The sequence below is a fragment of the Ornithodoros turicata genome, chromosome 9 (genome assembly GCF_037126465.1).
Source record: "Ornithodoros turicata isolate Travis chromosome 9, ASM3712646v1, whole genome shotgun sequence".
In the NCBI taxonomy this organism is placed as follows: Eukaryota; Metazoa; Arthropoda; class Arachnida; order Ixodida; family Argasidae; genus Ornithodoros; species Ornithodoros turicata.
The window spans coordinates 41,898,544-41,923,185 of NC_088209.1; the positions used below are offsets into that span (position 1 = coordinate 41,898,544).

Sequence of the window (24,642 nt, forward strand, 5' to 3'; positions counted from 1 at the left end):
AGACGCGAAAGTTCCTCCTCCTCTCCTGAACAGAAAGTGAAGGGAGAGACAAATATTGCTTTGGTGGCCCTCGTTCAACATTCGCTCGATGGTTGGCCTTCAAGAGCGGACGTCACCTCTGGGAGTCCGACCCCAAACTGATGAGTGACACCGGTCTTCTACCTCTTCAACCTTGTCGTCGGTGACATATACCGCGGCGTCTTGTCATCAAGCAGCATCACCCGTTGACTAGTCATTCAGAACAATGCTGTTGCTCACAGTGTTCATACTCATCATCGATGCAACAGTGTGCGAGCGAGATAACAGGATAACGACAGTCGACGTTAATGTTGATGTGCCAACGACAACGGCGTCGGGGAGCCTACCGTTCACGGCGGTAACGCATCCGACGCCGGTACTGGAGTCGTCGACGTTCGAGACGACGGTAACGCCGACGATGGAGGATGAAGAAGAGGAAGATATCGAACAACGAGTGAGCAACATCATGAACAGTGCGTACAGAAAGGCGCTGCCCATTGTTACCAGACTGGGCTTCGATCCCGCCGTGTCTGTGGAATGCTCGGCGAGCTTGTTGAAGCTGTCCCTGGCGCTCAGGAGGTTCGAACCTTGGGCTATTCACAGTAAGTGGCTCACTTTCTGTTAGACGTATAGGTACGGTAACGAACTTTAGAACCTGGCTGCAGCGTACTTAAAGGGACGGTCGGATAAGCTCCAGTTGATTTCGAAACTATGCACAAGCGGCCCAATATTGGCAATATCGGCCCAATATTGGCTAACCAAATGCTTTCTTATACCCCCTGTCAGACGTGCAGTCTTCAATAATCGTTGAAACCAAAGGTGATTGACCATGCGCGTTGGCAATGTCGGCCCAATATTGGCCCGATATTGCCAATATTGGGCCAACGTGTTGAGCTGCTTGGGTGGTGTCATTTTATTCCTCGTTGACCACTGACCACGGTATCGAAAATCCCAAGCGAAATAGTGGCGCAGTTTGACGGCTATTCGATGGGATACATGATAAGAGCGGGGGCCGGATGTTGAGAGTATGCCGCAATTTCTTGTTTTTTTTTTCATTCCGTGTTAGCGCCGCGAAACGACTGTGGCTATGAGTTGCGTACAGACGTAGAAAGACGGACAGAGAACAGCAGGAAGAAGTGGGGGATATAGTGGGTGTTAGTATGCGTCCTGGGCCGACTTCAAGGGGAACCGTGCGGATATTCGTCTGGAAAACCCAGGGAAAATCTCAGACAGCACAGCCCGTGGTAGGATTCGAACCCACCGCCTTCCAGTCTTCAGAACGACCTTGGCTACCACCGACACGAGCGGGAGGGAGTGACGTCAAAATGATCTCGTTGTCGCTGGAGCCTCCGCACGAAGGAATTAACCGAGCAGATGGCCGGCCGGAGCCGCACATTGTGGTGTCTGTTCCATGGATGGGTTTCGGGATGGGACTGCCCCTTTAAAGTACCACTAGAGATTAAAATAAATACTATTTTATATATTTGCTATTATAAATACCAACCTCGCTCAAATACTGAGTACGCGAAATATGTGAACGCGCTCAGTGAAAATGACGCGCTTCCACGAACTTTTCGAAGGAACCTGCAAAACTTGATAGTTTCGGATTCTCCAATAGTATAGGTGGCGTCACTGGGAGCGTTGGATTCTGTCTCCTAGCAGATGCGCGCGCCTCCGCTATCCGCACCACGTTGGAAGATTGCCAGCAGCTGTGGTGAGGAGACGGAATAAATTGACATTCGAGGAGCAATGTTGCTAGACGCGTTGGTAGATTTCGCACCCCCATGACGTCATACTTCTACGTGACGTAAAAAGTGGACATTAATTTTATGATATTTCCGCGTCACATATAGAGAGACAATATTTTGTGAGAGTACGGTGTGAGACACGCAGACTGGAATGATATAAGTTCGGTAGGGTTTCGAAGACATGAAATTCAGTACGTATGGTTAAAGCGACACTCCGGACCCAAGTAAAAGCTAACCAAACGCTCTCTTATACCCCTGCCAGACGGGCAGTCTTCAATAATCATTGAAACCAATTGTGATTGAACATGAGCGTAGTGTCCCCTGGCGCGTAACGCGTGAACCTGTATCCAATGCTGTTTGAATATTTGACACTTTACGCGCTTAGTGGCGCTATACGTGCATGCTCAATGACCATTGGTTTCAACGATTATTGAAAACTGCCCGTCTAACAGGGATGCTCAGAGTCTCCGTGCAAAATATTTCACTTAAATTCGAAGCGAGTTATTTATACCCGAGTTTTACAGCCACCGCTTTCGCTGTTGCGACTTCACTGTCGCTAACCTCCGGTTTCTGCCCGAGCAATCGAGACACCAATTCGAGGTCAAACTCACTGATGATACCCTATCTCAAAACTATGCGGTGAGCTCACCATATCAAAACAGTCCTCAATCACCTTTGCCTCAAATAGTGATAAAACTGAGTGTTTGCAACAGCGCCTTGTATATGGGATATATTATGACGGATACGTTGGTCGATCAATTTACTATGGCTGTCACGTCATACTGTTGAAATAGGTACACACACATCTTTGTATGCTTGTGGGCACAAGCGTGATGTTTCTTTCTTGTATAAGTGCATTCATGGTGTGTTTGAGTGCTCTGAGTTAACCTCCTCTACCACAATACGTGTTTCCCGCACGAACTGTCCGTAACTGCGCTCTTTTCGATTCCGGATTTTGCCAGTGCTTCTCTTCTTTGTCTCGGATGACTGTCTCTTACATATGAAAACTTGTGCGTAAGTGGACATTGTTACGAGCCTAATTTGAAAATCAGCTGCCTGTGCACATTATAAATTGGAAGCATGATTAGTCTCAGTTTACAAAAATACAGCTATGCTAAACTAACATTTAGGAGGAGGATTTCGAAACGAAACTCTCTGAATGAAAGCACCCAAGGTCATAGTTATAGTTATTATTATTGTTATTTAATCTTCTGATTTCTTACGTTTTATTTCTTTCACACTTTGCTGTATAAATTCGCTCCGCAGTTTAATAATAACACACAATAATAATAATAATAGATAATAGAAAACACAGCTTTTAATCATTTTTTGATGTCTATTTTCAAAATATTACTGACGATGGTACCGCTGCTCTGAATTCAGGTTTTTATAACTTCCATGAACTGGTTTTCTCTCGTACAAAGAACGCTAACAAAAAAAAAAAAAAAAAAAGGAAAAAAAGAGACATCTAAGGTGACCAAGGCGACCCAATTTCTCTGTGTCGAAAAATAGGCGACACGACAATTAAGCACACCTCTATTTTGTTCTACACCATAATTGAGCGTTTTGCAACAATAGTGAAAAACGTTTTGACGCCAATTACAGAGTTTACAGATGCGGAGACATCCAAGCAGAAAGTTACATACATTTAGGTCCCCTTCCTCGTTTTCTCAGTGCGGCCGAAAAAGTGAAAAAAAGAGGGTCGAAGAGTAACAAACTTTGCATAGCGCCATTGTTCTTGACAGTCCTGGATATACGTTACTTGCAGTAAATAAGTTACAGTTAGAGATTGCTCGTAAAAATAATAAACTAACTTAGTCACTTTTTAAATGTAACTACAAGTTATACAGCTGAGGTACGACGTTAAAGCAAACTTAGCTGCTTTACAGCTACGTTTTAAGAAACGAAATACGAGCAAATGCAACTGTGAGTAACTTCGTTTTAGCGTTCCTGCTGCCAAACCGCAACCACACCACATACCTGTTACAATTATGCAGTAGTTGTTCTTTGAAGTTCCCTTTAGTAAGATTCCGTATCTGCAGTCCAAACGCATATCCCTTCGTACACTAAAAAGTCGATCAGCAGGAGCACTATTGAAGTACTGTTCGTAGCGAATTTCACAAACATTGTCTTTAAGAGCAGGCAAGCATGTGAGAAAAATGTGGCACTATCCGAGCAATTTACAGTGTCATTTTACAGTAACTTTCACCTAAAGCAGTCGCTAGTTACACTTGCAAGCTACTTTACCAGAGGAGCAACTCGTTGCTGTAACTAGTTTCAGAAAAAAGAAAAGAAAACAGCAAATATTACAGTTAAAAGTTTCTTTTAACTCAGGTGCTATATCCAAGAAATAAACGCTTTTGAAATAGAGCTTAGCTACTTGCCGGAGCTCATTTCATCATTTTGTATTCGGCTTTAACTGGTTAATTAGAGATCAAGGTCATTGTGGCTATCGTGTCCACAAATTACAACCGTGTGCACTGTTATGAAGAGTGTTTCCAATACTTCCCCCTGCATACTATAATCGAAATAACAAACCAATCGAAAACGCTCTATGCCTGCCTTCCCGGCGGTTACATCAGCGGATTACGACGCATGCGATAACACTTTCATTGAGAAACCGTCAGACGCCTTAATCACCGATGCGGAGTGTGATAAGGACAAAGATTGCGTAGATCTGCTCTTAATTGAACAACCGATGGTGCCGATAAAGCGGTACGCACATAAGGAAACGCCGTAACCATCACAGCTGATGGAGCGAGAGATAAGCTTATTCTTTTTTAGCGTAAGTATAGTATCTCGAAAAGGAAGCATGATGCGTGAAGGATGTTACGAGCGTGATTCAGAAGATAACAATTCAGTGTCATCAACTTCCTCCGGGTGTGCGAGTATATATACGTTCGATTCAGTTCTGTACGTTACGCTGAGGAAAGTAATTTTGGTTTCGTCACTGTTGTTTCTTTTAAGGAATAGCTAGCACTGACCTTTCCTTATTGGCATTCAATATTTGAAATGCACCCACGTTTAGTTATGTGTCGCACTAGGCTAAACACTCTAAAAACTGAGCTTCACCGCATAGCACGCTCTGCGCCAACCATTGCCACGAATGATAGTGTTATCGCTTCTGATTCGAAGAGAGAGGTGGGCGTACGCCTTTTTTGTGGCAATTTGGATATATGAAAATTGCCACAAAAAGGCGTACGCCCTCCTCTCTCTTCGAATCAGAAGCGATAACTCTATCATTCGTGCAAATGGTTGGCGCAGAGCGTGCTATGCGAAGAAGTTCTGCTTTTAGAGTGTAGGAGCTGTTGCTAGGAGCGTGCTATGTGGTGAAGTTCATTTTTAAGAGTGCAGTTAAGCAGTCATTTGAACCACCTGCACACTCCTGACGCAATCTTTGCAAACAGAGCTTAACGGCATAGCACGCTCTGCGCCAACCATTGCCGAGAATTATGATAGGGGCTGTCGCCCCTGATTCGGGGACAAAGGGGACGTAAAGCCAATAAAAAGCCAAAACTGATCTCTTCAGTGCTGGTATACGGCGACATTTTAGTTAATATGCACGCACACATTCCGTGCAGCCATAGAGCTTCGGCTTCATTTTTCCTGATAGTTGAAGTGCTGTTGAGGTTGGAACCCGACCGGAGGACGTCATTACTTTCTTAAAAATGAACTTCATCACATAGCACGCTCCGAAAATTGCGAATAAAAAGCTTATATATTTAAGTGGAATCAAAGTGGAAGAATTAAGAATTTAAGTAGAACTATACATTAAGTGGAATTCGCAACTGCACTCTTAAAAATGAACTTCACCACATAGCACGCTGCTATCCAACCATATACTCGAACGATATCGCTATATGCCCTGATTTGTTCAAAACGGTAGGCGTACGCCTTTTTTGTGACACTTATGCTGTTCATAATTGTCACAAAAATGGCGTACGCCTCCCGTTTTCAGCAAACCAGGGCAAATAACGATACCATTCGAGATTATGGTTGGCTAGGAGCGTGCTATGCGGTGAAGTTCATTTCTAAGAGTGTGGAAGCGGCGACGACAACGCGAGCACTTTCAGAAGGCTCTGAGGAAGTCGATGAGTACATGTTCGCAAAACATTGAGCCCTCGCTATATATTCACAGAGTACAGGCTTACATAGCCCCAGGATTTTCGTGTCCTTTTACCGTTCGAGGAAACAGAACCACAAACACGAACCGACAAGGAACGGTAGGGTTGAGGAAAACAGGAGATCGCCCGACGGTTGCGAACACGGGACACCTGTAGAAGCTAATTTTGGCCGATATTGCCGGAAAGAGGTGCAAAAACGAGAGCGCGCAAACGGTCCCGCTAGCGTTCGGCTGAGACGACAAGGACGCCATTATTCAAGGGCTGAGCTTGTCACTTAGGTAGTCGATATCTGAACTAGGTCGTACACGCAACGAATATATTACTGCTTTGCACTTTTCGCAACCTGCGGCACGGCTCACGCGAGGGCTCACGGGAAGTTCGAGCGCCTTGAAGCATTACAAGACTGCCAGAGGCGGCTGGAACTACAGGAAGAACAACAGCATTCTTCACTCTTAAAAATGAACTTCACCGCATAGCACGCTCCTAGCCAACCATCATCTCGAATGAACTCGTTATCTGCCCTGACAGGAGGCGTACGCCTTTTTTGTGACAATTATGAACAGCATAAGTGTCACAAAAAAGGCGTACGCCCCCAGTTTTCAACAAATCACGGCAGATAACGATATCATTCGGGATTATGGTTGGCTAGGAGCGTGCTATGCGGTGAAGTTCATTTTTAAGAGTGTACGGTGAAGTTCATTTTTAAGAGTGTTGGCTTGCACAGAAGCAGCGTCTTAAGAATGAACTGCACTGCATAGCACGCTCCTAGCCAACCATCATCTCGAATGATATCGTTATCTGCCCTGATTTGTTGAAAAAGGGGGGGGGGGCGTACGCCTTTTCTGTGACAGTTATGAACAGCATACGTGTAACAGAAAAGGCGTACGCGTGCTATTCGGTGAAGTTCATTTTTAAGAGTGCACTCTTAAAAAAGAGTGTACTTTAATTCATTTCCTTGCCACTTATATATATAGCTCCCTTTTGGAGAGTACAATTATTCTCGATAAAGGAGTCGCGTCACGCCCTTTAGGGGGTGGGGTTACGCTGTAACCCCTATCGGAGAGTAATGTTACTCTCCGGCAGGGAATAAGGGAGGAATGCTACTCGCTTGACGGAGTGAGGAGACTTCCTTTTTGAGAATAATTGTACTCTCCGAAAGGGAGTTATATATGTGGCAAGACAAATGAGTTAAAATACACCTTCTTTTGTCGTTGTTGTTAAGAGTGATGGCGTAAACCATAACCGAAGCAGACGACGGGAGCAGTGTCCATCAAAGTTCCCATGCTGCTTTGCGCCGGGCGCTTAGTGGCGCGCGCATCTTTTTAAAATCGTCTGTTGCCGGTCACGTAATTCTGTGTAGACAGTAACTATACTCTTGGAAGCCGTCGAACCGCGCTATGAACCCTATCGTTCTTTGCAATGGTTGCAGCACAGCGTGCTATGCGTTGAAGTTATGTTTTTAGAGTGCGGGAGGTACCCGGGTTCGAACCCCGGTGCCGGCTGCGTTTGTCTGGTTTATTTTTTCCTGGGTTTTCGTCGTACGGCTGTCAGATATACGTCGGCAGAGTTCCCTTAGAAGTCGGCCCAGGATGCACATTTCCCCAGTCCGTTCATTACCCAAGCAGCACACCATCTTGGCCCAATATTGGACCAATATCGGCAATACTGGCCCAATAATGAAAGCGATAAAACCCCAGTGCCCAATAATGAACCAATATCAGCAGTACTGGCCCAATATTGGCTTTTTATTGGGCCAATATTGCCAATATTAGTCCAATATTGGCCCAAGATGTTGTGCTGCTTGAGTAGTCGAGACGTTGCCCACCTCCGTGGGGCCCACAACCGCGAGCCCTTTCAGAGGCACCACCACCATCTCCTGTTTCCGTGTTTCGTAATGGCGGCGAATTGAATGCGATGTCGATTGCGCCTGCCTGCCTGCCATGTGGCCTACTCCCAATTGCTGGGGCTCATCATACGTAGCTATCTTTACACTTTGCGACATACGCAGGGTTGTCGGTTGCGCAACAGACCTTCCCGAGTGCATTTGAAAGTCTGGTCCGTCGGGCTCGCCATTAGATGCATTCTTTCAGGAAGACATAACAAGACTACCTTTCTATTTCTGTCTCCTATATATACAGCACGAACTCATACGGACTGAAATTAGCCCGTATATCACTGCCACCACCTGCTATGATGTATATGTAATCGCACGATTAAACTCTGAACTTTCGCCCGGCGGTTATTTTTGTACAATAATTTCTTGGCTTCGTTTACGCTCACAGTGCTGGACGCATCTGGGAAGGTGGCACCAGGGTTGCTAGCCGGAACCATCGGCGATTTGGGGAACTTCGACGAGTGTTTGGCCATCACGGTGGAGAACACGTACGGCGAGGAAGACTTCCGTGGCAGATTCTGCACCATCTACATGGATTTCAGGAACAACTCCTTCGTGGACAAAATGGTGGCCAGGTTTCAAGAGAAGGGACACCTCAGAGTACGTTGGCATAATCAATGATGAGTGACGAAACAGATAGGATAGGTGTTAGCAGTTTATTTTTTGTTTCATTAAAAGGGTAAGTTTCCTTTTAAAAAGTACCTAAGTTCGACTAGTTTGTGAAATACTAACAGAGTTACGCCTACAATTACATTTTGTGGAATTAACCAGTTACAGCTACAGTTACATTTTGTCGAATTAACCAGTTACAGCTACATTTTGTCGAATCAACCAGTTACAGCTGCAGTTACATTTTGTCGAATTAACCAGTTACAGCCGCAGTTACATTTTGTCGAATTAACCAGTTACAGCTACAGTTACCACGTCAAAGTAACTTAGTATTTCTTTTAAGCAACAGAGTACATGCCACCGTAAAAAAATTATTTTTCGTTTTAGCACTCACAATGACCAACTCTAAATAATAACTCGTCACTCCAACTAGAAGCAAAAAATAAAAAAAAGCATCCCTTTAATTACAAGATAATTGTAACTCACCACGCAACTTGTACTTGTAATATTTGTTACCATTCAATTAGACTGATTTTTTTCCCCGCATTGCACGATTTGCTACTTCATTTCTTCCGTTTACAAATATTGTGAAGGAAAATACAGCTGGCTTCGATATATATCCCTCTTTTTCCTTTTTTTTATTTCTATTTATTTCTTATTTCTTAATTTTCTTTATTTATTTCTTATTTCTTAATTTTCTTTATTTATTTCTTATTTCTTAATTTTCTTTATTTATTTCTTATTTCTTAATTTTCTTTATTTATTTCTTATTTCTTAATTTTCTTTATTTATTTCTTATTTCTTAATTTTATTTATTTATTTATTTATTTTTGGAACAGCAAGCCGACGTCTCGTTTGGCTGACTTTTCCCCCGTTTTTTTTTCCTTTTTCGTCTAATAAATATATCACCCCCCCTCTTTTTCATGGATAGTCGAGTGACACTGTGCTGCGTGATTGTTGTGCTTTGAACCGCCATTCAACAAATATACGTTTGTAACAACGCACCGATGCGTAACGCATAAGTGTAACTAATGTTTTTCCCAGGGTCACAAGAACCCGCTTAATTGGGTGAACAACAGGCTAGTCCGTGGCGTACGTCAAACAGCGTGCATCCCGTCGACGTGCTCGGACAAGGACCTCGAACACCTTGTCAACATTGGTACGTACGTGTGTATACAGTGAACCCTCGTTAATATGACCCTCGATAATATGACATACGCGCTTTAAGACCATACTCCTGGGGAACAATGCAATGAAACCTCTGCAAATCCCCCCCTCCCGTTAATATGACAATGCCGCATTATGACCAAAATTCTCGGGAACGACCACGGTCATAATAACGAGGGTTCACTGTAAATATAAAAAAGGAAGAAACTTTCATCTTATGTGGTACGAAGTACACGATGACTTTGATTCCCCATCTGTTACACTAGGTTACAGTGAACACTCGTTATTATGACCATGGTCGTTCCCAAAAATTTTGGTCATAATGCGGAATTGTCATATTAACGGGGTTACTTGCGGAGGTTTCACTGCATTGTTCCCCAGGAGTATGGTCGTAAAACGCGTATGTCAGATTATCGGGGGTCATATTAACGAGGGATCACCCTATACTGTTAAATCTTCAAGAAAAAACTGTAACCAATCTTCAAGAATTAAAATAGGGTACCAAAAATACGCAGTTTTAAGCGTCAAATCTTGAGTAAGTGGAACGTAGAAGTAGGATGCAAACGAGCTGGTGCATACTTGACGTTGGCAACATGTCCCTGAGAGGAAGCGCAAAAGATGGCTTGTGTCTTTCCCTCAAGCTGACTGACATGTTGCCAACGTCTTGACTAAGTATTGCCTGCTGTATAAGTAGTAACTTTCGCGAGGCCTTAATGTTAGCGATCTCCACGAATGCTATTTTTTTCGCGAAATTAAAGTCCTGCGAAGTAAGTGGCACCCTTAAGAACTCCGTGGTGCAGGATCAACGTCCCGCGAAATATTCCCTCAATCCGAATTCGAGAATTATTAAGACCTCGAAATTAACTACTTATACAGTATTCATAAATAAGCGTCAAAGAAAGTTATTAAGTAACTAAGCCAACTATTAAACAAGTCCAATGCTACCGAGAAGTGGACATCATTTACCCTTGTAAAAAGAAGAACACTAACGCACGCCTTGCAAACCGACGTCAAAGTAAGTGCTATACCATGCCAAGATAAGAAAGCACGCTGTTTTTAACCCTATCGTTATACATTTTCCCGAAAGTAAACACCTCTGAAGTCTAAGGACTCTGTGTATTTGTTGCCCTTTCAGCCGGGAAGAAGATCGGCATGAAAGCCCGCATTCGGGGCTGCAAAGCCCGCGGAGACACTGTGGCCACCAACTGGCAGAAGGGAATCATGTAAGTCAAGGTCCCGATAGAATGAAAGAACCAAATCAACAATTAAAGAATAGAACGTTGACTGAATATAATTGCTCCATTTTTCTGTGCGCAGATACACACTGGCCACGATGATGTCCATCGTTTTGCTCGCCACGGGAGCTGACACCGTTCGAAGGCTCCTGTTCGCTCCGGACGTTAGGCAGAAACAAAAAGGTGACAAAATCTATCTACAATTGGGGTATAATTAGAGTTTGACATTTTCTGGTTAAACCCCGATTCCCTCCCTTTATTCTCTCCCGAATCAGTTTGGGACCCGATCGTGTTAAACCCTATTTCTCCCGGCATTCCAATCACGTATCGGGTTGTATCCCATGTCACGTACACTATTCACTAGCAATTTATACGAATGTGTGACGTAGATATTGTTTGAGTTCGCCAATGAGTACGCGAAGCACATTCATATTACAATTGCTGGTAGTGGGCCCCATAAATCGCGAGGTAGCTCAATGTTTGATGAATATATGCGCTCTAGCCGCGGGCGGCCCGCTGGCAGCAAACAAAAACCCGATAACACATCCGTATGTTTTAGTAGTACCGGATTCTACCCGGAATTACAGCACCAGATTTTTCCCTCCGTAATTTGGTAAAGGCATTTTACCCCAAAAATGTCAGACTCTAGCAGTGTAACTATATACCAGGTGACATGTAATTAGGTACCGTGACCAGATGGCGATATTCACACACCAGGAGTTGGTTTCAAAGAAGATCTTTTAAAGAAATACTATACTCTTCATAGAAAGGCAGTCGCTGATGCAGCTAGGTAGCAGTCGAGCTCCAACCACTTCGGTATCGTGGGTTATATTATATATTGCACCTCAGTTACATGACTTCCAGATGACTTGGCAAAAGTCCGTACCGGTCGTGCTCTGGACGTTTTTCTGGACACGCAGAAAGAAAAAAATATAGAGATGTTGGCTCCTACTTAAGAGGAACGGACTACATCATATCACTCACTCTCTTTACTCACTCTCGTTTTTTCATCTTAACACGCGGCGAACACAAATGAATGAACACATCGCTACAGCCTCAATTGCCCAAGAACAAAGTAATAGGGTAGTCACCAATACATCACTAAAGCCTTAACTGACCAAGAACAAATTAATACGGTAGTCATCAGCACATTACTAAAGCATCAATTGCCCAAGAAGGAAGTAATATGGTAGTATCCAACGCATCACTAAAGCCTCAATTGTCCAAGGACAAAGTAATAGGGCAATCACCAATACATCACTAAAGCCTCAACTGCCCTAGAACAAAGTATAGTCACCAACACATTACTAAAGCATCAATTGCCCAAGAAGAAAGTAATAGGGTAGTCACCAACACATCACTAAAGCCTCAACTGCCCAAGAAGAAAGTAATAGGGTAGTCACCAACACACTACTAAAGCATCAATTGCCCAAGAAAGTAATAGGGTAGTCACCAACACATCACTAAAGCCTCAACTGCCCAAGAAGAAAGTAATAGGGTAGTCACCAACACACTACTAAAGCATCAATTGCCCAAGAAGAAAGTAATAGGGTAGTCACCAACACATCACTAAAGCCTCAACTGCCCAAGAAGAAAGTAATAGGGTAGTCACCAACACACTACTAAAGCATCAATTGCCCAAGAAGAAAGTAATAGGGTAGTCACCAACACATCACTAAAGCCTCAACTGCCCAAGAAGAAAGTAATAGGGTAGTCACCAACACACTACTAAAGCATCAATTGCCCAAGAAGAAAGTAATAGGGTAGTCACCAACACATCACTAAAGCCTCAATTGCCCAAGAACAAAGTAATAGGGTAGTCACCAACACTCCACGAAGGCTCGAAAAAAAAAAAAAAAGAATAGGGCAGTCGTCAAACATGTCAGTCAGCGATGGAACTCGAACTTTGACTTGTTGGCTGCTGGTCAAGTGCGCTAACCACAGGAAGCGGTACATTGGCTTCTACAACCGGTAGCTTACCACACTTCCCGATGTTTCCAGAGATGACTAGAACAGTGGAGGGGCATATCAGTATGTCGATCTTTGCTTCTCCGTTTGTACTGCACCCGACACATTATGGAAGCCGCTGTGCGAGGGCAGCGGTATATACGGAGATAGCTACAGAAACACACGTCACGAACGCCTGTTTACCATTTTTTCCCAAAATAAACAACCTATAACCCCGAAAGTGAACATCTGCTCAGAACGGTATCGACGCTGTTTATTCTTGCAGGAAGCCTAGTGCAGTTGATACGAGGCTTCTCAATCGTGTCAAACACGGAGAAGTTGCTCAAGATTGAACCCAGCGACCCGGCGGACTCCAAGCTACAGTTCATCCACGGCTTGCGTTTCTACAGCGCCACCTGGGTCATGCTCGGTCATGCTTTCCTCATCGCGGACCCTACCGGAACAGGTCCGTGAGATTAGATCGCCTCCTAATCGATGGGTTATCCTTGCTGAACTAAATATACGCTCAGTAAAGAACGACGGACCATGTCGGAGAACGTCGCCGTTAGAAAAGGAAAAGTATTTCGGACCTATGTTGTACGTACTCAACGCACTTTGCTGTTACCGGGAGCTCGTTTCACGGCGTTACATGTAAGCGGTAACAATACGTGTACACGCGAACACGTAGGCTGTAATGAGCTCGCACTTATTTTTGACGCTACTTCCTTGCCTCACAGTAGGATGAACACACTTTGTTCCAAAGGGTACCTCAGTATGGTGTTTTGCTTTCCATTGTGTATAGCCTAGTCTTACTTCGTTGTCTTTTTTAGCTTTACATTATGCGCTCCTGAAGCAAGTTATTTATGGCGAATTCCAGTGGTCGGTTTGGATGAGCTTTGGCTTTTTTCCCTGGCGGAGAATGCGTGTTTCATTCGTTCATGTTTCGCGCGTTTTGCTGGTCGTTTGATATATAAGCTGTTGCTCACTCGAAATTCAGTGGAATTCGCCATTAAAAAGACAAGGGCTAGTACTTCGCGATATTACGACCCCATTACAACGACCGACAAAGTGTTGGCGCTCTCCACATTTACATGTTTTTTTTTTTCATTCACTGTCATGTTCTACCATCCTCTAGAACGTCGAGACGCAGGTATGACCTTTGGCAGATACACATATAAGCCATGTGATTAAATTTTTATCGATTTGCTTCGTGGGCGTCCAGGACCTTTGCACTGAATGCCGGATGAAAGAGTCCAATTCTTTTCCTTGTCAAACCCACATGAAGCTCTAAGTATAATCTAGGTCTAACTCATTCGGAACCTTCGCAAACAGGACCCGCTTGAACCTCAAGTGTTCAAAGATTGTCATATGCCGTTGCCATTCTGCCTCTTTTCAGGCTCCTTGATGAACGTGATCGATCTTGTGAAAGACTTCATGACAACTGTCATTGCCAATGCATTTCCTTCCGTGGAGACTTTCCTCTTCATAAGGTACGGGACATACATCTGTACTTAAAATGCTTGCACCGTTTAAAAAAAGAAACGACCATGCCTAGCATGAGCACGACGGAGACGTCCTGCAAAGCTTTCAAGACAGGTTTTCAGACAGGCTATTATTCTAAACAGTTATACCGTTGTCAATGTTGCGGACCAGACAAACTGGAATACATCGACGAAATTCAGCAGCAGTTGAAGCGTCAATACGATTTCCTGTTGTTTTTCCCTTTCTAGTGGATTCCTCCTGTCGTACAACGTGCAGAAATCGCTCCGATCCAAGAGAAGACTCTATCTGTGGGTTCCTCTCGCGCTGCTTCGACGATACATCAGGTATGAATGAATTTTAGTTCTCAAACATTACCGCGTAGTGTCAGTGAATTTCTCGCGTAAATTCAACTTTCTAGCTTAGCATGGATCTGTGTGTAAGAATGAGGTAGTCCTGCACGAGCTTCAACTGGATATCAAGCTCTTCAGTTGGTGAATCGCAGGGAATGGTCAAATTCCCAATAACCAGGATTAGGAACCAAGTCGGACGGGGCCAGGATACCTTCCATGTATATAGCCTCAAAGGGGTTCGACCCGTCGTCCTGGGGTGCTGCAAACAGTCTGCGACTGTTTCGAAAGAATCGGATGCTGCCGATATGCACTTTCTCATCCCGCGCTCGTTTTCGTCCCGGTGCCTTCTTCCTTCTTCAACTATGAATAGGTGCCGCATAGAAACATCCAGAACATAAACTCAGCAAAAAAAGCAAAAAGAAAAAACACCCTTATCAGGGGAGCTCTGAACAAAAATCGAGAGAGATGGAGGTTACATTTCGAATGCAGAGCATGCATTCCTCAACAACAGTCCCCGCAGTAGCCCATGTAGCCATGCCTTATCTTTGAAAACACCCAAAGCGAAAGCGATCAATTTGAAGCGCAGGTCGTCATCCGGCCACTCAATAGTAAACCAGCTAAACATAAATAAACTGAAGATTAAAAGAGTCTACAGACTCCCGGTGATGATGACCCAGTTCCGTCTCTGTTGCCAAATGTATATGGGTCAGTGCAATGGCGCGCGCATCACCTTGACCGGATATCATCTGTAGCCATCCGGTTGGCTATTTTTGTGTAATGCAACGCGCGCTATGCATGCGGACAGGTATGGTATTATTGACGAGTTCCGTGGACACTTTGACAGCTGCTTCGATGAAGTGTGACGAACTGAAATTCCTTTTGTGGGATATGGGTTAGATTCGAGTCGGTTGCGGACGATTACATTGCAAGAGTAATGCGGATAATTTGTTTTTTTTTTGTTTATAAACTATTTGATGGTACTATCACCAACGTATGAGTAATTTAGTTATGTTTATTCGAATGATTTCGTTATTATTTATATTTGTGTCGATGATGTTTATATCCATTTACATCTTAATCGTTCCATCTATCTGCAGTCTTAAAAGTTAACTTCACCACATAGCACGCTCCTAGCCAACCACCATCCCGAATGATGACATTCTCGCCCCTGATTTGTTGAAAACGGGAGGCGGAGCCTATTTTGGGTAGTGCATAATGGTTTCGCATGATTTTCGTGATGGGGGTTCCGCTGTGGACAAGTGCCACGAGCATGATGGGATTGGTCCATTGAACCCTATGTTCAAGTCTGGAATTGAGGGGGGGGGGGTCCGGACCCCTGGAATCTCCTAGATCCGCGCCTGAATGAAATAAACACGAGCTGTTCCATCAAAAGACCGTTCTATATCTGCAAGTCTACATTCCCACAGAAGCACTCGTTCAGCTTTGGACGACGCGTGTAAAATGTGATAAAGCGTTAATCAATGATAAAGTGTTATTGATTACGTACATTGATTACACTGAAGAACCGTATTAATGTTGTTAATAATGAAAGTGAAAGGTCTAACCAATCGCACGCAGGTTGACAGCGCCAGCTATTGTTGTGGTGGGCATCTGGCTCATCGTTCCCTTGGTCTTCGACGGTCCCATTCTCAACGACTACAAGCAAATGTTTCTGGGAAGCTGCGAAAAAAGCTGGTGGGCTGTTCTCGTCCACACCAACAACTTCTCGCCTTTTTGGGACATGGTGCGTTCATATGTCACGTGCTTCTTCGGCACCAATTGAAACTGGAGCGTCACCTGTTGGACGCACAATAAGCACGAGGCCCATGTTTACAAACAGAGACCGAGAGAGGGAGGAAAAAAAATATATGGCAACATGCCGCAGTATTTAACTAGTTAAAAAACGTTAGTAGTATAATTCTCTGCTTTAACGATATGCACCGTGCCTGCGGGTCGCTATAGCGTTTTCGGCTGCATTCACGAGGCGCTACCTCATATCAGTGCGGAAACATTTGTCGCCCAGTTACACAGGCGGGTAAATCTACAAACGTAAACATAAATCGGCATCAGAAAAATAATTTTTAAAATCGGGTTATTTGCAATTGTACGTGTAAGCTTTAACCTTTTTATGTCACCCAAGTTTGTCGACAAATGTTTCACGAGACATTTAAACTAGTACGTTGGAATATATTACCGCAGTGCGGCAATTTGACCTTGATTGATTGAAGTGGATAGTATTGTTTAACCTACTACGAGCCGATTCAATAATTGTGTAGCCTGTCATATCTATAGCAGCACGGTATCGAGCAAGTATGGCACGCATCTCTGTGAGCTCGAGGTTTTCAGGATTCCCGACGAGGAGCTGTAATTAATCCAGAATAGCATAGCCTAAAATGACGATCGACGTCGCAATCTATGCTGGACAGTTCCCGCTTTTACGTATGCAGTGCCGCTGTCCCACAAGCCTGCACTCTTAAAAATGGCCCTCACCACATAGCACGCTCATAGCCAACCGTCATCTCGAATGATATCGTTATCTGCCCTGATTTGTTGAAAACGGGAGGCGTACGCCTTTTTTGTGACACTTATGCTGTTCATAATTGTCACAAAAAGGCGTACGCCTCCCGATTTCAACAAATCAAGACAGATAGCGATATCATTCGAGATGATGGTTGGCTAGGAGCGTGCTATGCGGTGAAGTTCATTTCTAAGAGTGTGTTTGCGGGATCGTGTTATGACTCACTTTAGCTACAGAAAACCCCAAACGAACAAAAAAGAAAAAAGAAGTGACTAAACAAAGGAGCGCGATTTTCACTTTCTTGGTGCCCTCTCTCTGGCTCGCATATTTCCTTGATCTATATAGCGTGTTTGTGAAAAGCAAACCTCGCTTGCTTCCGACAACAAGTGTATATGGGAAGAATATGGTCAGTTTATGGAATATGGTCAGCTGCGTTATGCCTTTGAACGTGCTTTTGAATATTGATTGCAATGTGTGTATAAACTTAACATGCTTTGTATATTCACGCTGGCTAAGGATTGCACCCACAGGCTAGTCCTCGCGATCCAGCTAAGAACCTATGTACATGTATAGGAGCAGAAAAGAAAAAAATAAATTCAAAATTCAAATTCAAATTCAGTTTTATTATAAGACCTAGTAACCGCATCCCATAATACATGCCAATCTTTCCCGAGAAGCTGAACACGTACAGCTTTTAACTGTTCCTCACAGACAACGAATTCTTGATATGTGTCCCCTTCTCCTTCCAGTGCTTGGGTCATCTGTGGTACATCGACATCGACTACCAACTCTACTTAGGACTGATAATCATTCCAGTAATAATGATCTCGTAAGTCCATAGATACACTGTCACTTCTGTTGCTGTCTCCTAATCACTTCTATTAACTATTCGCCACATCATTCAGGCGACCTCACGTGGGGACGTTTCTAGCTGTCGTGGCCAGCATCGCATCTATTGTCTACGTAGCCGTTCTGACTTATCTCAACGGATATCAACCCTCGGTCATTTTCACCGACCACGACATCGAGTAAGTAAATAGAGAGCTTTAGAATAGGGCACCTATGCGCTGTTGGGCGCATTTGTTGTGCGCAATTGGGGATCGGCACTGTCTATGTCCAGAACCCAATCCGTGTTTTGGTTGCGCCAGATATCTTTCAGAAATAGCGTGGGTACCCAAACTGGCTCGAAAGTGAACTTGCGTCGCCCTCTCGCGGCGATCGTGATGTTGCGAGAGTGCCACAGAAAAGAAGTACGAGAAGCACACTATTTTAATGTAATAGAAATTCGTAAGTGATATTTTGGTACCTCGTACTTTCCAAATTGAATTTAAAGAAATTCAAATTTGGATTACGTACGCAAAATGGGACAATGTGCACACTGCTTGATTGGAAAGTATCTGTTCTGAGGCTGAAACACACATACAGACAAGCACAGCACGAGCCTCAAAGTGCCTAGGAACATGAACAATTGAAATTCAATTCATTCAATTCATTTTCCAATTACGTTACTTTGATGACGATGTTCCTGTCGGGAATTAGGTCAGTAATTGCTTAGAAACAGTACTGACACAGGCGCTTGATCAGTATTCGTTCCTGCATACTGATCATTCTTGGCATTGCGTACTGTTCGTGAAAATTTTTGGAGGTTGGTAGGTAAAGTGGAAGGTGAGATATATGAAAACAAACAGTATGACAGGGGCAACATTTTCTTGGGTTTGGGGAACGCAACACGAAAAAAACAAAAACAAAGAAAAACATGAAACATGAGTATGATACAGTGCTGACTCTCTCTTCGGCTACAGAGAGTGTGGCGTATGGTGCAACATAGGCTATATGGCCTATAGGCTACATTTTGGCTGCATGGGGGCTGAATGGATTGGCTACGAGCAGTTCTTGTCGCCCTGCAACGCTGGTGGCCGTAAGGACCCTATTCACTATGGCTGCGTTCCAACACCCCGGTTAGTCGACTGCCTAGCGGTCTAACCGGAAGTGCCGCTATGTTAAGCCTCGTTCCAAATCTTGCCAAGTCCGCTATTCAGTCGACTACCGTCTAGTGCGCATCGATGCAGTCTAGTTATACGCCTGACCATCTGACAGCCGGGATGGCTCACAGCGGGAAACGCTAGTACCTGCTGCGCTTGCGCCGTACGCATTCCTTTTGTGAGCAACGAGATGGCGCCACAGGCGCCTCGGCTAGGCAAGCCTGTTCTAATAGTGAGAAGCAAAGGGGTCTACTCAGCTGCCTAGTCAGGCGGCTTCGCGGGCGCGAGGTATTGGAACGCCGCCAATATTCATTAGATCAACTTAGCTTATCTGATGGTACTCAAGTAACCTTCATGTTAAAGGGCTTGTGACACTTTGATAGTTGTAGTTCAGAACATAATGATGAGACTTTTGTGCCGTTCCTCAATCGGAATACACAAGTGCACACATATCTCATCTTCACGCTGTATGCTAATTATCGGTAACATGTTTTAAAACTTTGCACCATAGTCTGACAGTGGAGACGGTCAACCAGATCTACTTCCGACCGTTCGCTCACGTGGGTCCCTTCTGCATCGGCATCGTCTTAGGTTACTATATTCACGCTGCAAAGAAGATAAAGCTGTCCAAGGTAAGAAATGAACTTACGTGAATGAACGTGGGAAGTAGCAGTTCTTATTCCGTTCTTGAGTTTAATAAATTTTCCTTTAACAAGAAATGAACTTTTGAAGAGGACGTCAAACGGGGGTGATCAGATTAAAGTGGTGTACGACCGCGGGTATAGTATACGTAATGTGATTTCATTCAGCTAGCATCCATAGCTTCGAAGATAAACTAAAAATAAACTGTTTTTAGTTCTGGAAGATTAGACTACAGGGGTTTATCGATTGCCGTCGACATGGGTGTGAGAGAACCTGACAAAGGGCACCAAAAAGTGTTTTGAGAATGGTTCGAACGTCTCTAGTAATTTTTATCTGGAACCTGCGTCTCCCAGAGCAAAACCTTGAATGCTCTTTCGGTGGTATCATGGGAAAGAGATAACTACCAATAGAGTTCGTTATGAGTGGGCGGGTATTAACCTTGTACCTTCATTTTTGGTAAGGAATCTAGCGACTATACATTGTTTTTTTCTTATAAAAAAACTATTAGAGCTGCACAAATTTCGTTTTCGTAGGTGGGTTATATGGTCAGGCGGGCATCCTGTAGGACAGTGTACGCAACTGCTGTACGACTAATTACCTGAAATTTATTAATTAACCTATTAATTAGATATTTTTGGGAAATACGAGATAGCAGAATTGGAGCCAGTCATTATTCAAATCAATCGTCTCTATTAAACACCCTGAGAAGCGAACGTACCTTGAGACATACATTCCAGAATTCCGCTATGCAAATGAGCCCAAACCAGAACTACGCACTAGATACTCTCGAGCACAGAAAGAGCGACAGGCAATGCACGTGACAGAGTCACGTGCTTTGGAGCGATGGAGCTGATTGGAGTAGGCGCTAATGTGTCAGCCAGATAGACTACTCACCCGCCCAAAAAGGGTCAAGGTCGTGTCGTTTCTGCGCTAGAAAAGTGCGTAGTTCTGGTTTCGGCTCATTTGTAGAGCGAAATTCGGGTATTTTAGTCGTGACGACGCCCATTTCTGTTAGGCCAACAACACCGAGTCGATCCTGCCATTACCCCCCACCCCAGAAAACATCTAATTAACGAGTTAATTAATGAATTTCAGCTAATTAGTCGTAGTTACATACGCTGCCCTACTACAGTGAACCCTCGTTAATATGACCCCATATAATGTGACATACGCGTTTTACCACCGTACTCATGGGGAACAATGCAGTGAAACTTCTGCAAATCCCCCCCCCCGTTAATATGACAATTCCTCATTGTGACCAAAATTTTCGGGAGCGACCATGGTCATAATAACGAGGGTTCACTGTACAGGATAGCGACCTGGCCATATGCCATATAACCCACCTGCGAAAACGAAATTTGTGCAGATCTAATTGGTTTTTCTCAAAAATTTGTGTAAAAAAAAAACAGAAAAAGAAAAAAAAAACACCCTGCGCATATAGCACTGTTAAAGCAGTATATTAATACAAAGTTACGTTATTTCCCAGCCTGTGCAGTTCCTGTTCTGGTCGGCAGCGACGACGGTCAACATTACCGTCGTGTTTACTCCTCACAAATGGTACCTTCACAACAATTACTCCAGCTCCTCAGCGGGTACCCTGTTGTACGCCAGTTTGCATAGGGTTGCCTGGACGCTGGGCGTTGCTTGGGTGACCTTTGCCTGTGCCACCGGCCGAGGAGGTATGTTTCTCCGTACGCAGCACAGCACGTCCACACCAAGGTTGCTCGAATAATTATAAAAGCTATTAGTTTGTTTTTCCCAGGCGCAGTAAAGAGGTGATTTTTAGGCTCATCGCAAGATAGCCATGTTCTTTTGCTCGTAACATCTAATTGCACTGACGCCTCACTTCATCAGAGGCCCTAATTAACGCTTCCTGGAGTAGCCAGTTCCGAGAGTTTTGGAACTCACATTTCCAGTTTTTTTTTTCTTTTTCCAATCGATCAATCAATCAATCATCAGCAGATGGCCGAGCGGCTACCGTTGGTAGAACCTTCAAAATCATGCTAGAGATTAAGAGGTGCCGGCTTCGAATCCTGATGCAGGACATGCTGTCTGAGACTTTCCCTAGGTTTCTGGCAGACTTTCCAGAAGGCTATCGACACAGTTCCTCCTGAAGTCTGCCCAGGACGCATATTAGCCCTTTGTCTCCCACCCTCTCCTGTTGTCCTCTCGACATCTCTCCACGTCTGTATACCACTCACAGTCACTGTAGCTTCGCCGTGTTAACATAACGTAATAATAATGGTTAAATTTACGTGCGCCATGACCAGTGACAAGTAACAGCATAGGCTCGTTGGTGATAGCTGCAAGACCACGCTAGGGATGGGACCGAATGTAACCACTGACTGTGCTGTCTGGGGGTTTTCGCTGATGCCTCTGAAATTTTAATGGCTTGCGTCCTGTCGGCCAGGTATCGTCAAGTCCCTCCTCTCTTGGAATGCCCTGGTGCCCTTGAGCCGCCTGTCTTACGGTGCCTTCCTGGCGCACGTCGTCATACTCCTGACACAAGTGATGACAAATCGGGAGAGGATCGCATTCACCCACATGACAAAGGTAGGCGAGCGAAATGTCGGCACTGCCGCCGCTCTGCAACGTAGGACTTTTCTTCCTCACAGACGATGAACTACTTCGCTGTGGTCATGGCGTCTTACATGTGCGGATACTTACTGTACCTGTTCTGCGAAGCACCTGTCGCCACTGTAGAAAGAATCTTACTGGGCGGTGGCAAGAAGGACACCGTCAAATCAGGACTGCCCATCTCCAAGCCATTCCACTCAACGAACAATAACCATCATGTGCAACAAGACCCCAGTGACGTCACTGTACAAAATGGACCAATGATGCAAGAGGAGAGCTATGCCGGATGCAGACTTTAGAAGGAAATGTGGAAGCCGCCATCTTCAGAAAGATGCATTGTGTCCTACGAGGCGAGACCCTATAAGAGGTTCATCTGCACAGGCGCTGTACATGCATGTGACGACGCAAGTGGAATTCTCGTGAGCGGAGCTAATGCGATTGAACAATACCATCGCGGTCACCATTCTCCCTGCATGTCAGACCACTACTACCATCACCACTACCACCACCATTATTCTTTGTAAAATAAAAAAAAAGGTCATATGCGCATGAACCACACTCTGCAGATTGACAAAACAGACACACTCTGCAGCTCCGCGACGCGGTATTTAATGCCGAAAAAAAAAAGGGGGGAGGGGGGCTGAAGAATGGCTGAAGAATCACTTTATATAAAGTATGCTCTGAAGGGTACATGAAGCGCCCGATTACTTATGCGACGAGCGCCTTTTGGTGTTATTCGCATTCCTTTCTAATTCGTGACGTCATCATTCATAATTTACTTGTTGCTGTTGTTCTCTAATTCAAGCTGTTCACCAGTGGAATGACTTCCTCCTTAGGTTAGGTCTTGGACATGGAATCTGCTGCCATCACATACTGAATGAGGCCACTCTGAGCAGCGCCATACGAGAATGCGAAATATTATGTTTCCAATATAGATGGGTAGAAATCCAGCGAACCGGTAGAGATGTAGGAAGGGAGTTGCCTCAGGACAGAAGCCGCCGATATTTCGAACAGAGACTGTTCTTCTTCTGGGCTCGGTGTCTTCCCAGAAGAAGAACAGTCTCTGTTCGAAATATCGGCGGCTTCTGTCCTGAGGCAACTCCCTTCCTATGTTTCCAATAGTTACTTAGCATGTACTAGACTCGTCGTTCCAGGGATTCTAAACAACAACAACAACAAATAAATCGTGACTATGACCTGGGATGATTCACCACTGGAGAGCAGTACACTACACCATTACACGCGAAACATTTGATGTGAGATTGAGCTCTTCTCCACTGGCTGCTCTAAGCCACAAAAGGGAAAGTGAAACACACACACACACATGAAAGAAGCTCCAATGGTCATTGAGATAGAGAGTAGTACTCTACAGCGTCTGGAGCAAACCGGTAGGGATTCTAAAGCTTCGTACATAAATATACCGAGGCCCTGATATTTGTCTGTACCTGCTACATTGTCGCTCTTTTGTCCGCTCTCGGTGCAAAAGTTGCTACAGGGAACCGATATATCACAATGAGGAATATATCACAAAAGAGGAGGAGCATAAAGCTGAATTATCGGTATAGTCCAAACTAAACAATACGCTGCGTACAGAATCCGTCCAGCAGTAGTCTTGGCACATCAGTCTTGTGACATCACATGCTAAATGTCGCATGCTACTACAGTCAAACTCCTTTATAGCGAACACCTTTTTAACGAAAATACCACTACAACAAATTTTTTTTTTGCGGTCCCGCTGGAGCCTATAGGTCCAATAATGGACATCCTTTTTAACGAAAATACCTTTACTGCGAATTTTTTTTGCTGTCCCCTGAGCTTCGTTGTAAAGGAGTTTGACTGTATATAAGCTTTGACACAGTTTCATCTCTTTCAGATATACTTTAATAGAGACTTTTAGTACAGCTCGGGACAAAAGTTTACGGAACACCGGGGTGTTGCATTTCTCAATTTGAGCGATAGCCTAGCAGCAAACGGGAGCGGACACACATACTGAGAGATGGATAGAGTAGCCTCTCGTTTCTTATTCGAGATGTTCCTGATACCTGGCAGGGGGCAGCTCCGATGAAGTAATACGCCAGTGCCGTGTTCCGCACACTTTTGTCCCAAGCCGTTTCGGAAGAGCTCCGCGAAAACAAAATACGACGAAGGAAGTTATCAAATCCAAGCTCAGCAATGTGGTGTCACCCGCTTCACAGAAACAGGGCGGTCCATGGTCTCGGAAGTGTTATTGTGAACACCTTCCGGTGTACTAAAACTGCCTAATGGTTAGGGTTCCGCGTTTTCGGTTTTAACCGAAAAACGCCGAAAGACGTACGCCGGGTAAATTTTCCCTACTTCGGTTTTAACCGA

At 44.4% G+C, this 24,642-nt stretch overlaps 1 protein-coding gene and 1 long non-coding RNA gene across 2 annotated transcripts in view; one reads left to right on the top strand and one right to left on the bottom strand.

The window, feature by feature from the left end:
* Positions 1 to 111: 111 nt before the first annotated feature.
* Positions 112 to 22,912, top strand: LOC135368999 (nose resistant to fluoxetine protein 6-like). Its single transcript, XM_064602592.1, has 15 exons — positions 112 to 620; positions 8,173 to 8,384; positions 9,438 to 9,552; positions 10,696 to 10,783; positions 10,878 to 10,978; positions 13,029 to 13,208; positions 14,139 to 14,232; positions 14,473 to 14,568; positions 16,153 to 16,318; positions 17,842 to 17,921; positions 17,998 to 18,120; positions 19,586 to 19,706; positions 21,203 to 21,395; positions 22,127 to 22,269; positions 22,332 to 22,912. Exons 1-15 carry the CDS (start codon positions 245 to 247, stop codon positions 22,590 to 22,592), a joined length of 2,349 nt encoding a protein of 782 aa, XP_064458662.1. The 5' UTR covers positions 112 to 244; the 3' UTR covers positions 22,593 to 22,912.
* Positions 11,525 to 24,642, bottom strand: part of LOC135369002 (uncharacterized) — a 117,987-nt gene continuing 104,869 nt past the window's right edge. The window contains exon 3 of the long non-coding RNA XR_010414920.1: positions 11,525 to 11,703. This is a non-coding gene — a long non-coding RNA (uncharacterized LOC135369002). The remainder of the gene's footprint in view (positions 11,704 to 24,642) is intronic.

Excerpts from the sequence above, each read along its gene's own strand:
- LOC135368999 (XM_064602592.1), top strand. The coding sequence starts at position 245 with ATGCTGTTGCTCACAGTGTTCATACTCATCATCGATGCAACAGTGTGC. Across the intron at positions 10,784-10,877 it reads AACTGGCAGAAGGGAATCAT|ATACACACTGGCCACGATGA; the intron begins GTAAGTCAAGGT and ends TTCTGTGCGCAG. Across the intron at positions 10,979-13,028 it reads CGTTAGGCAGAAACAAAAAG|GAAGCCTAGTGCAGTTGATA; the intron begins GTGACAAAATCT and ends TTATTCTTGCAG.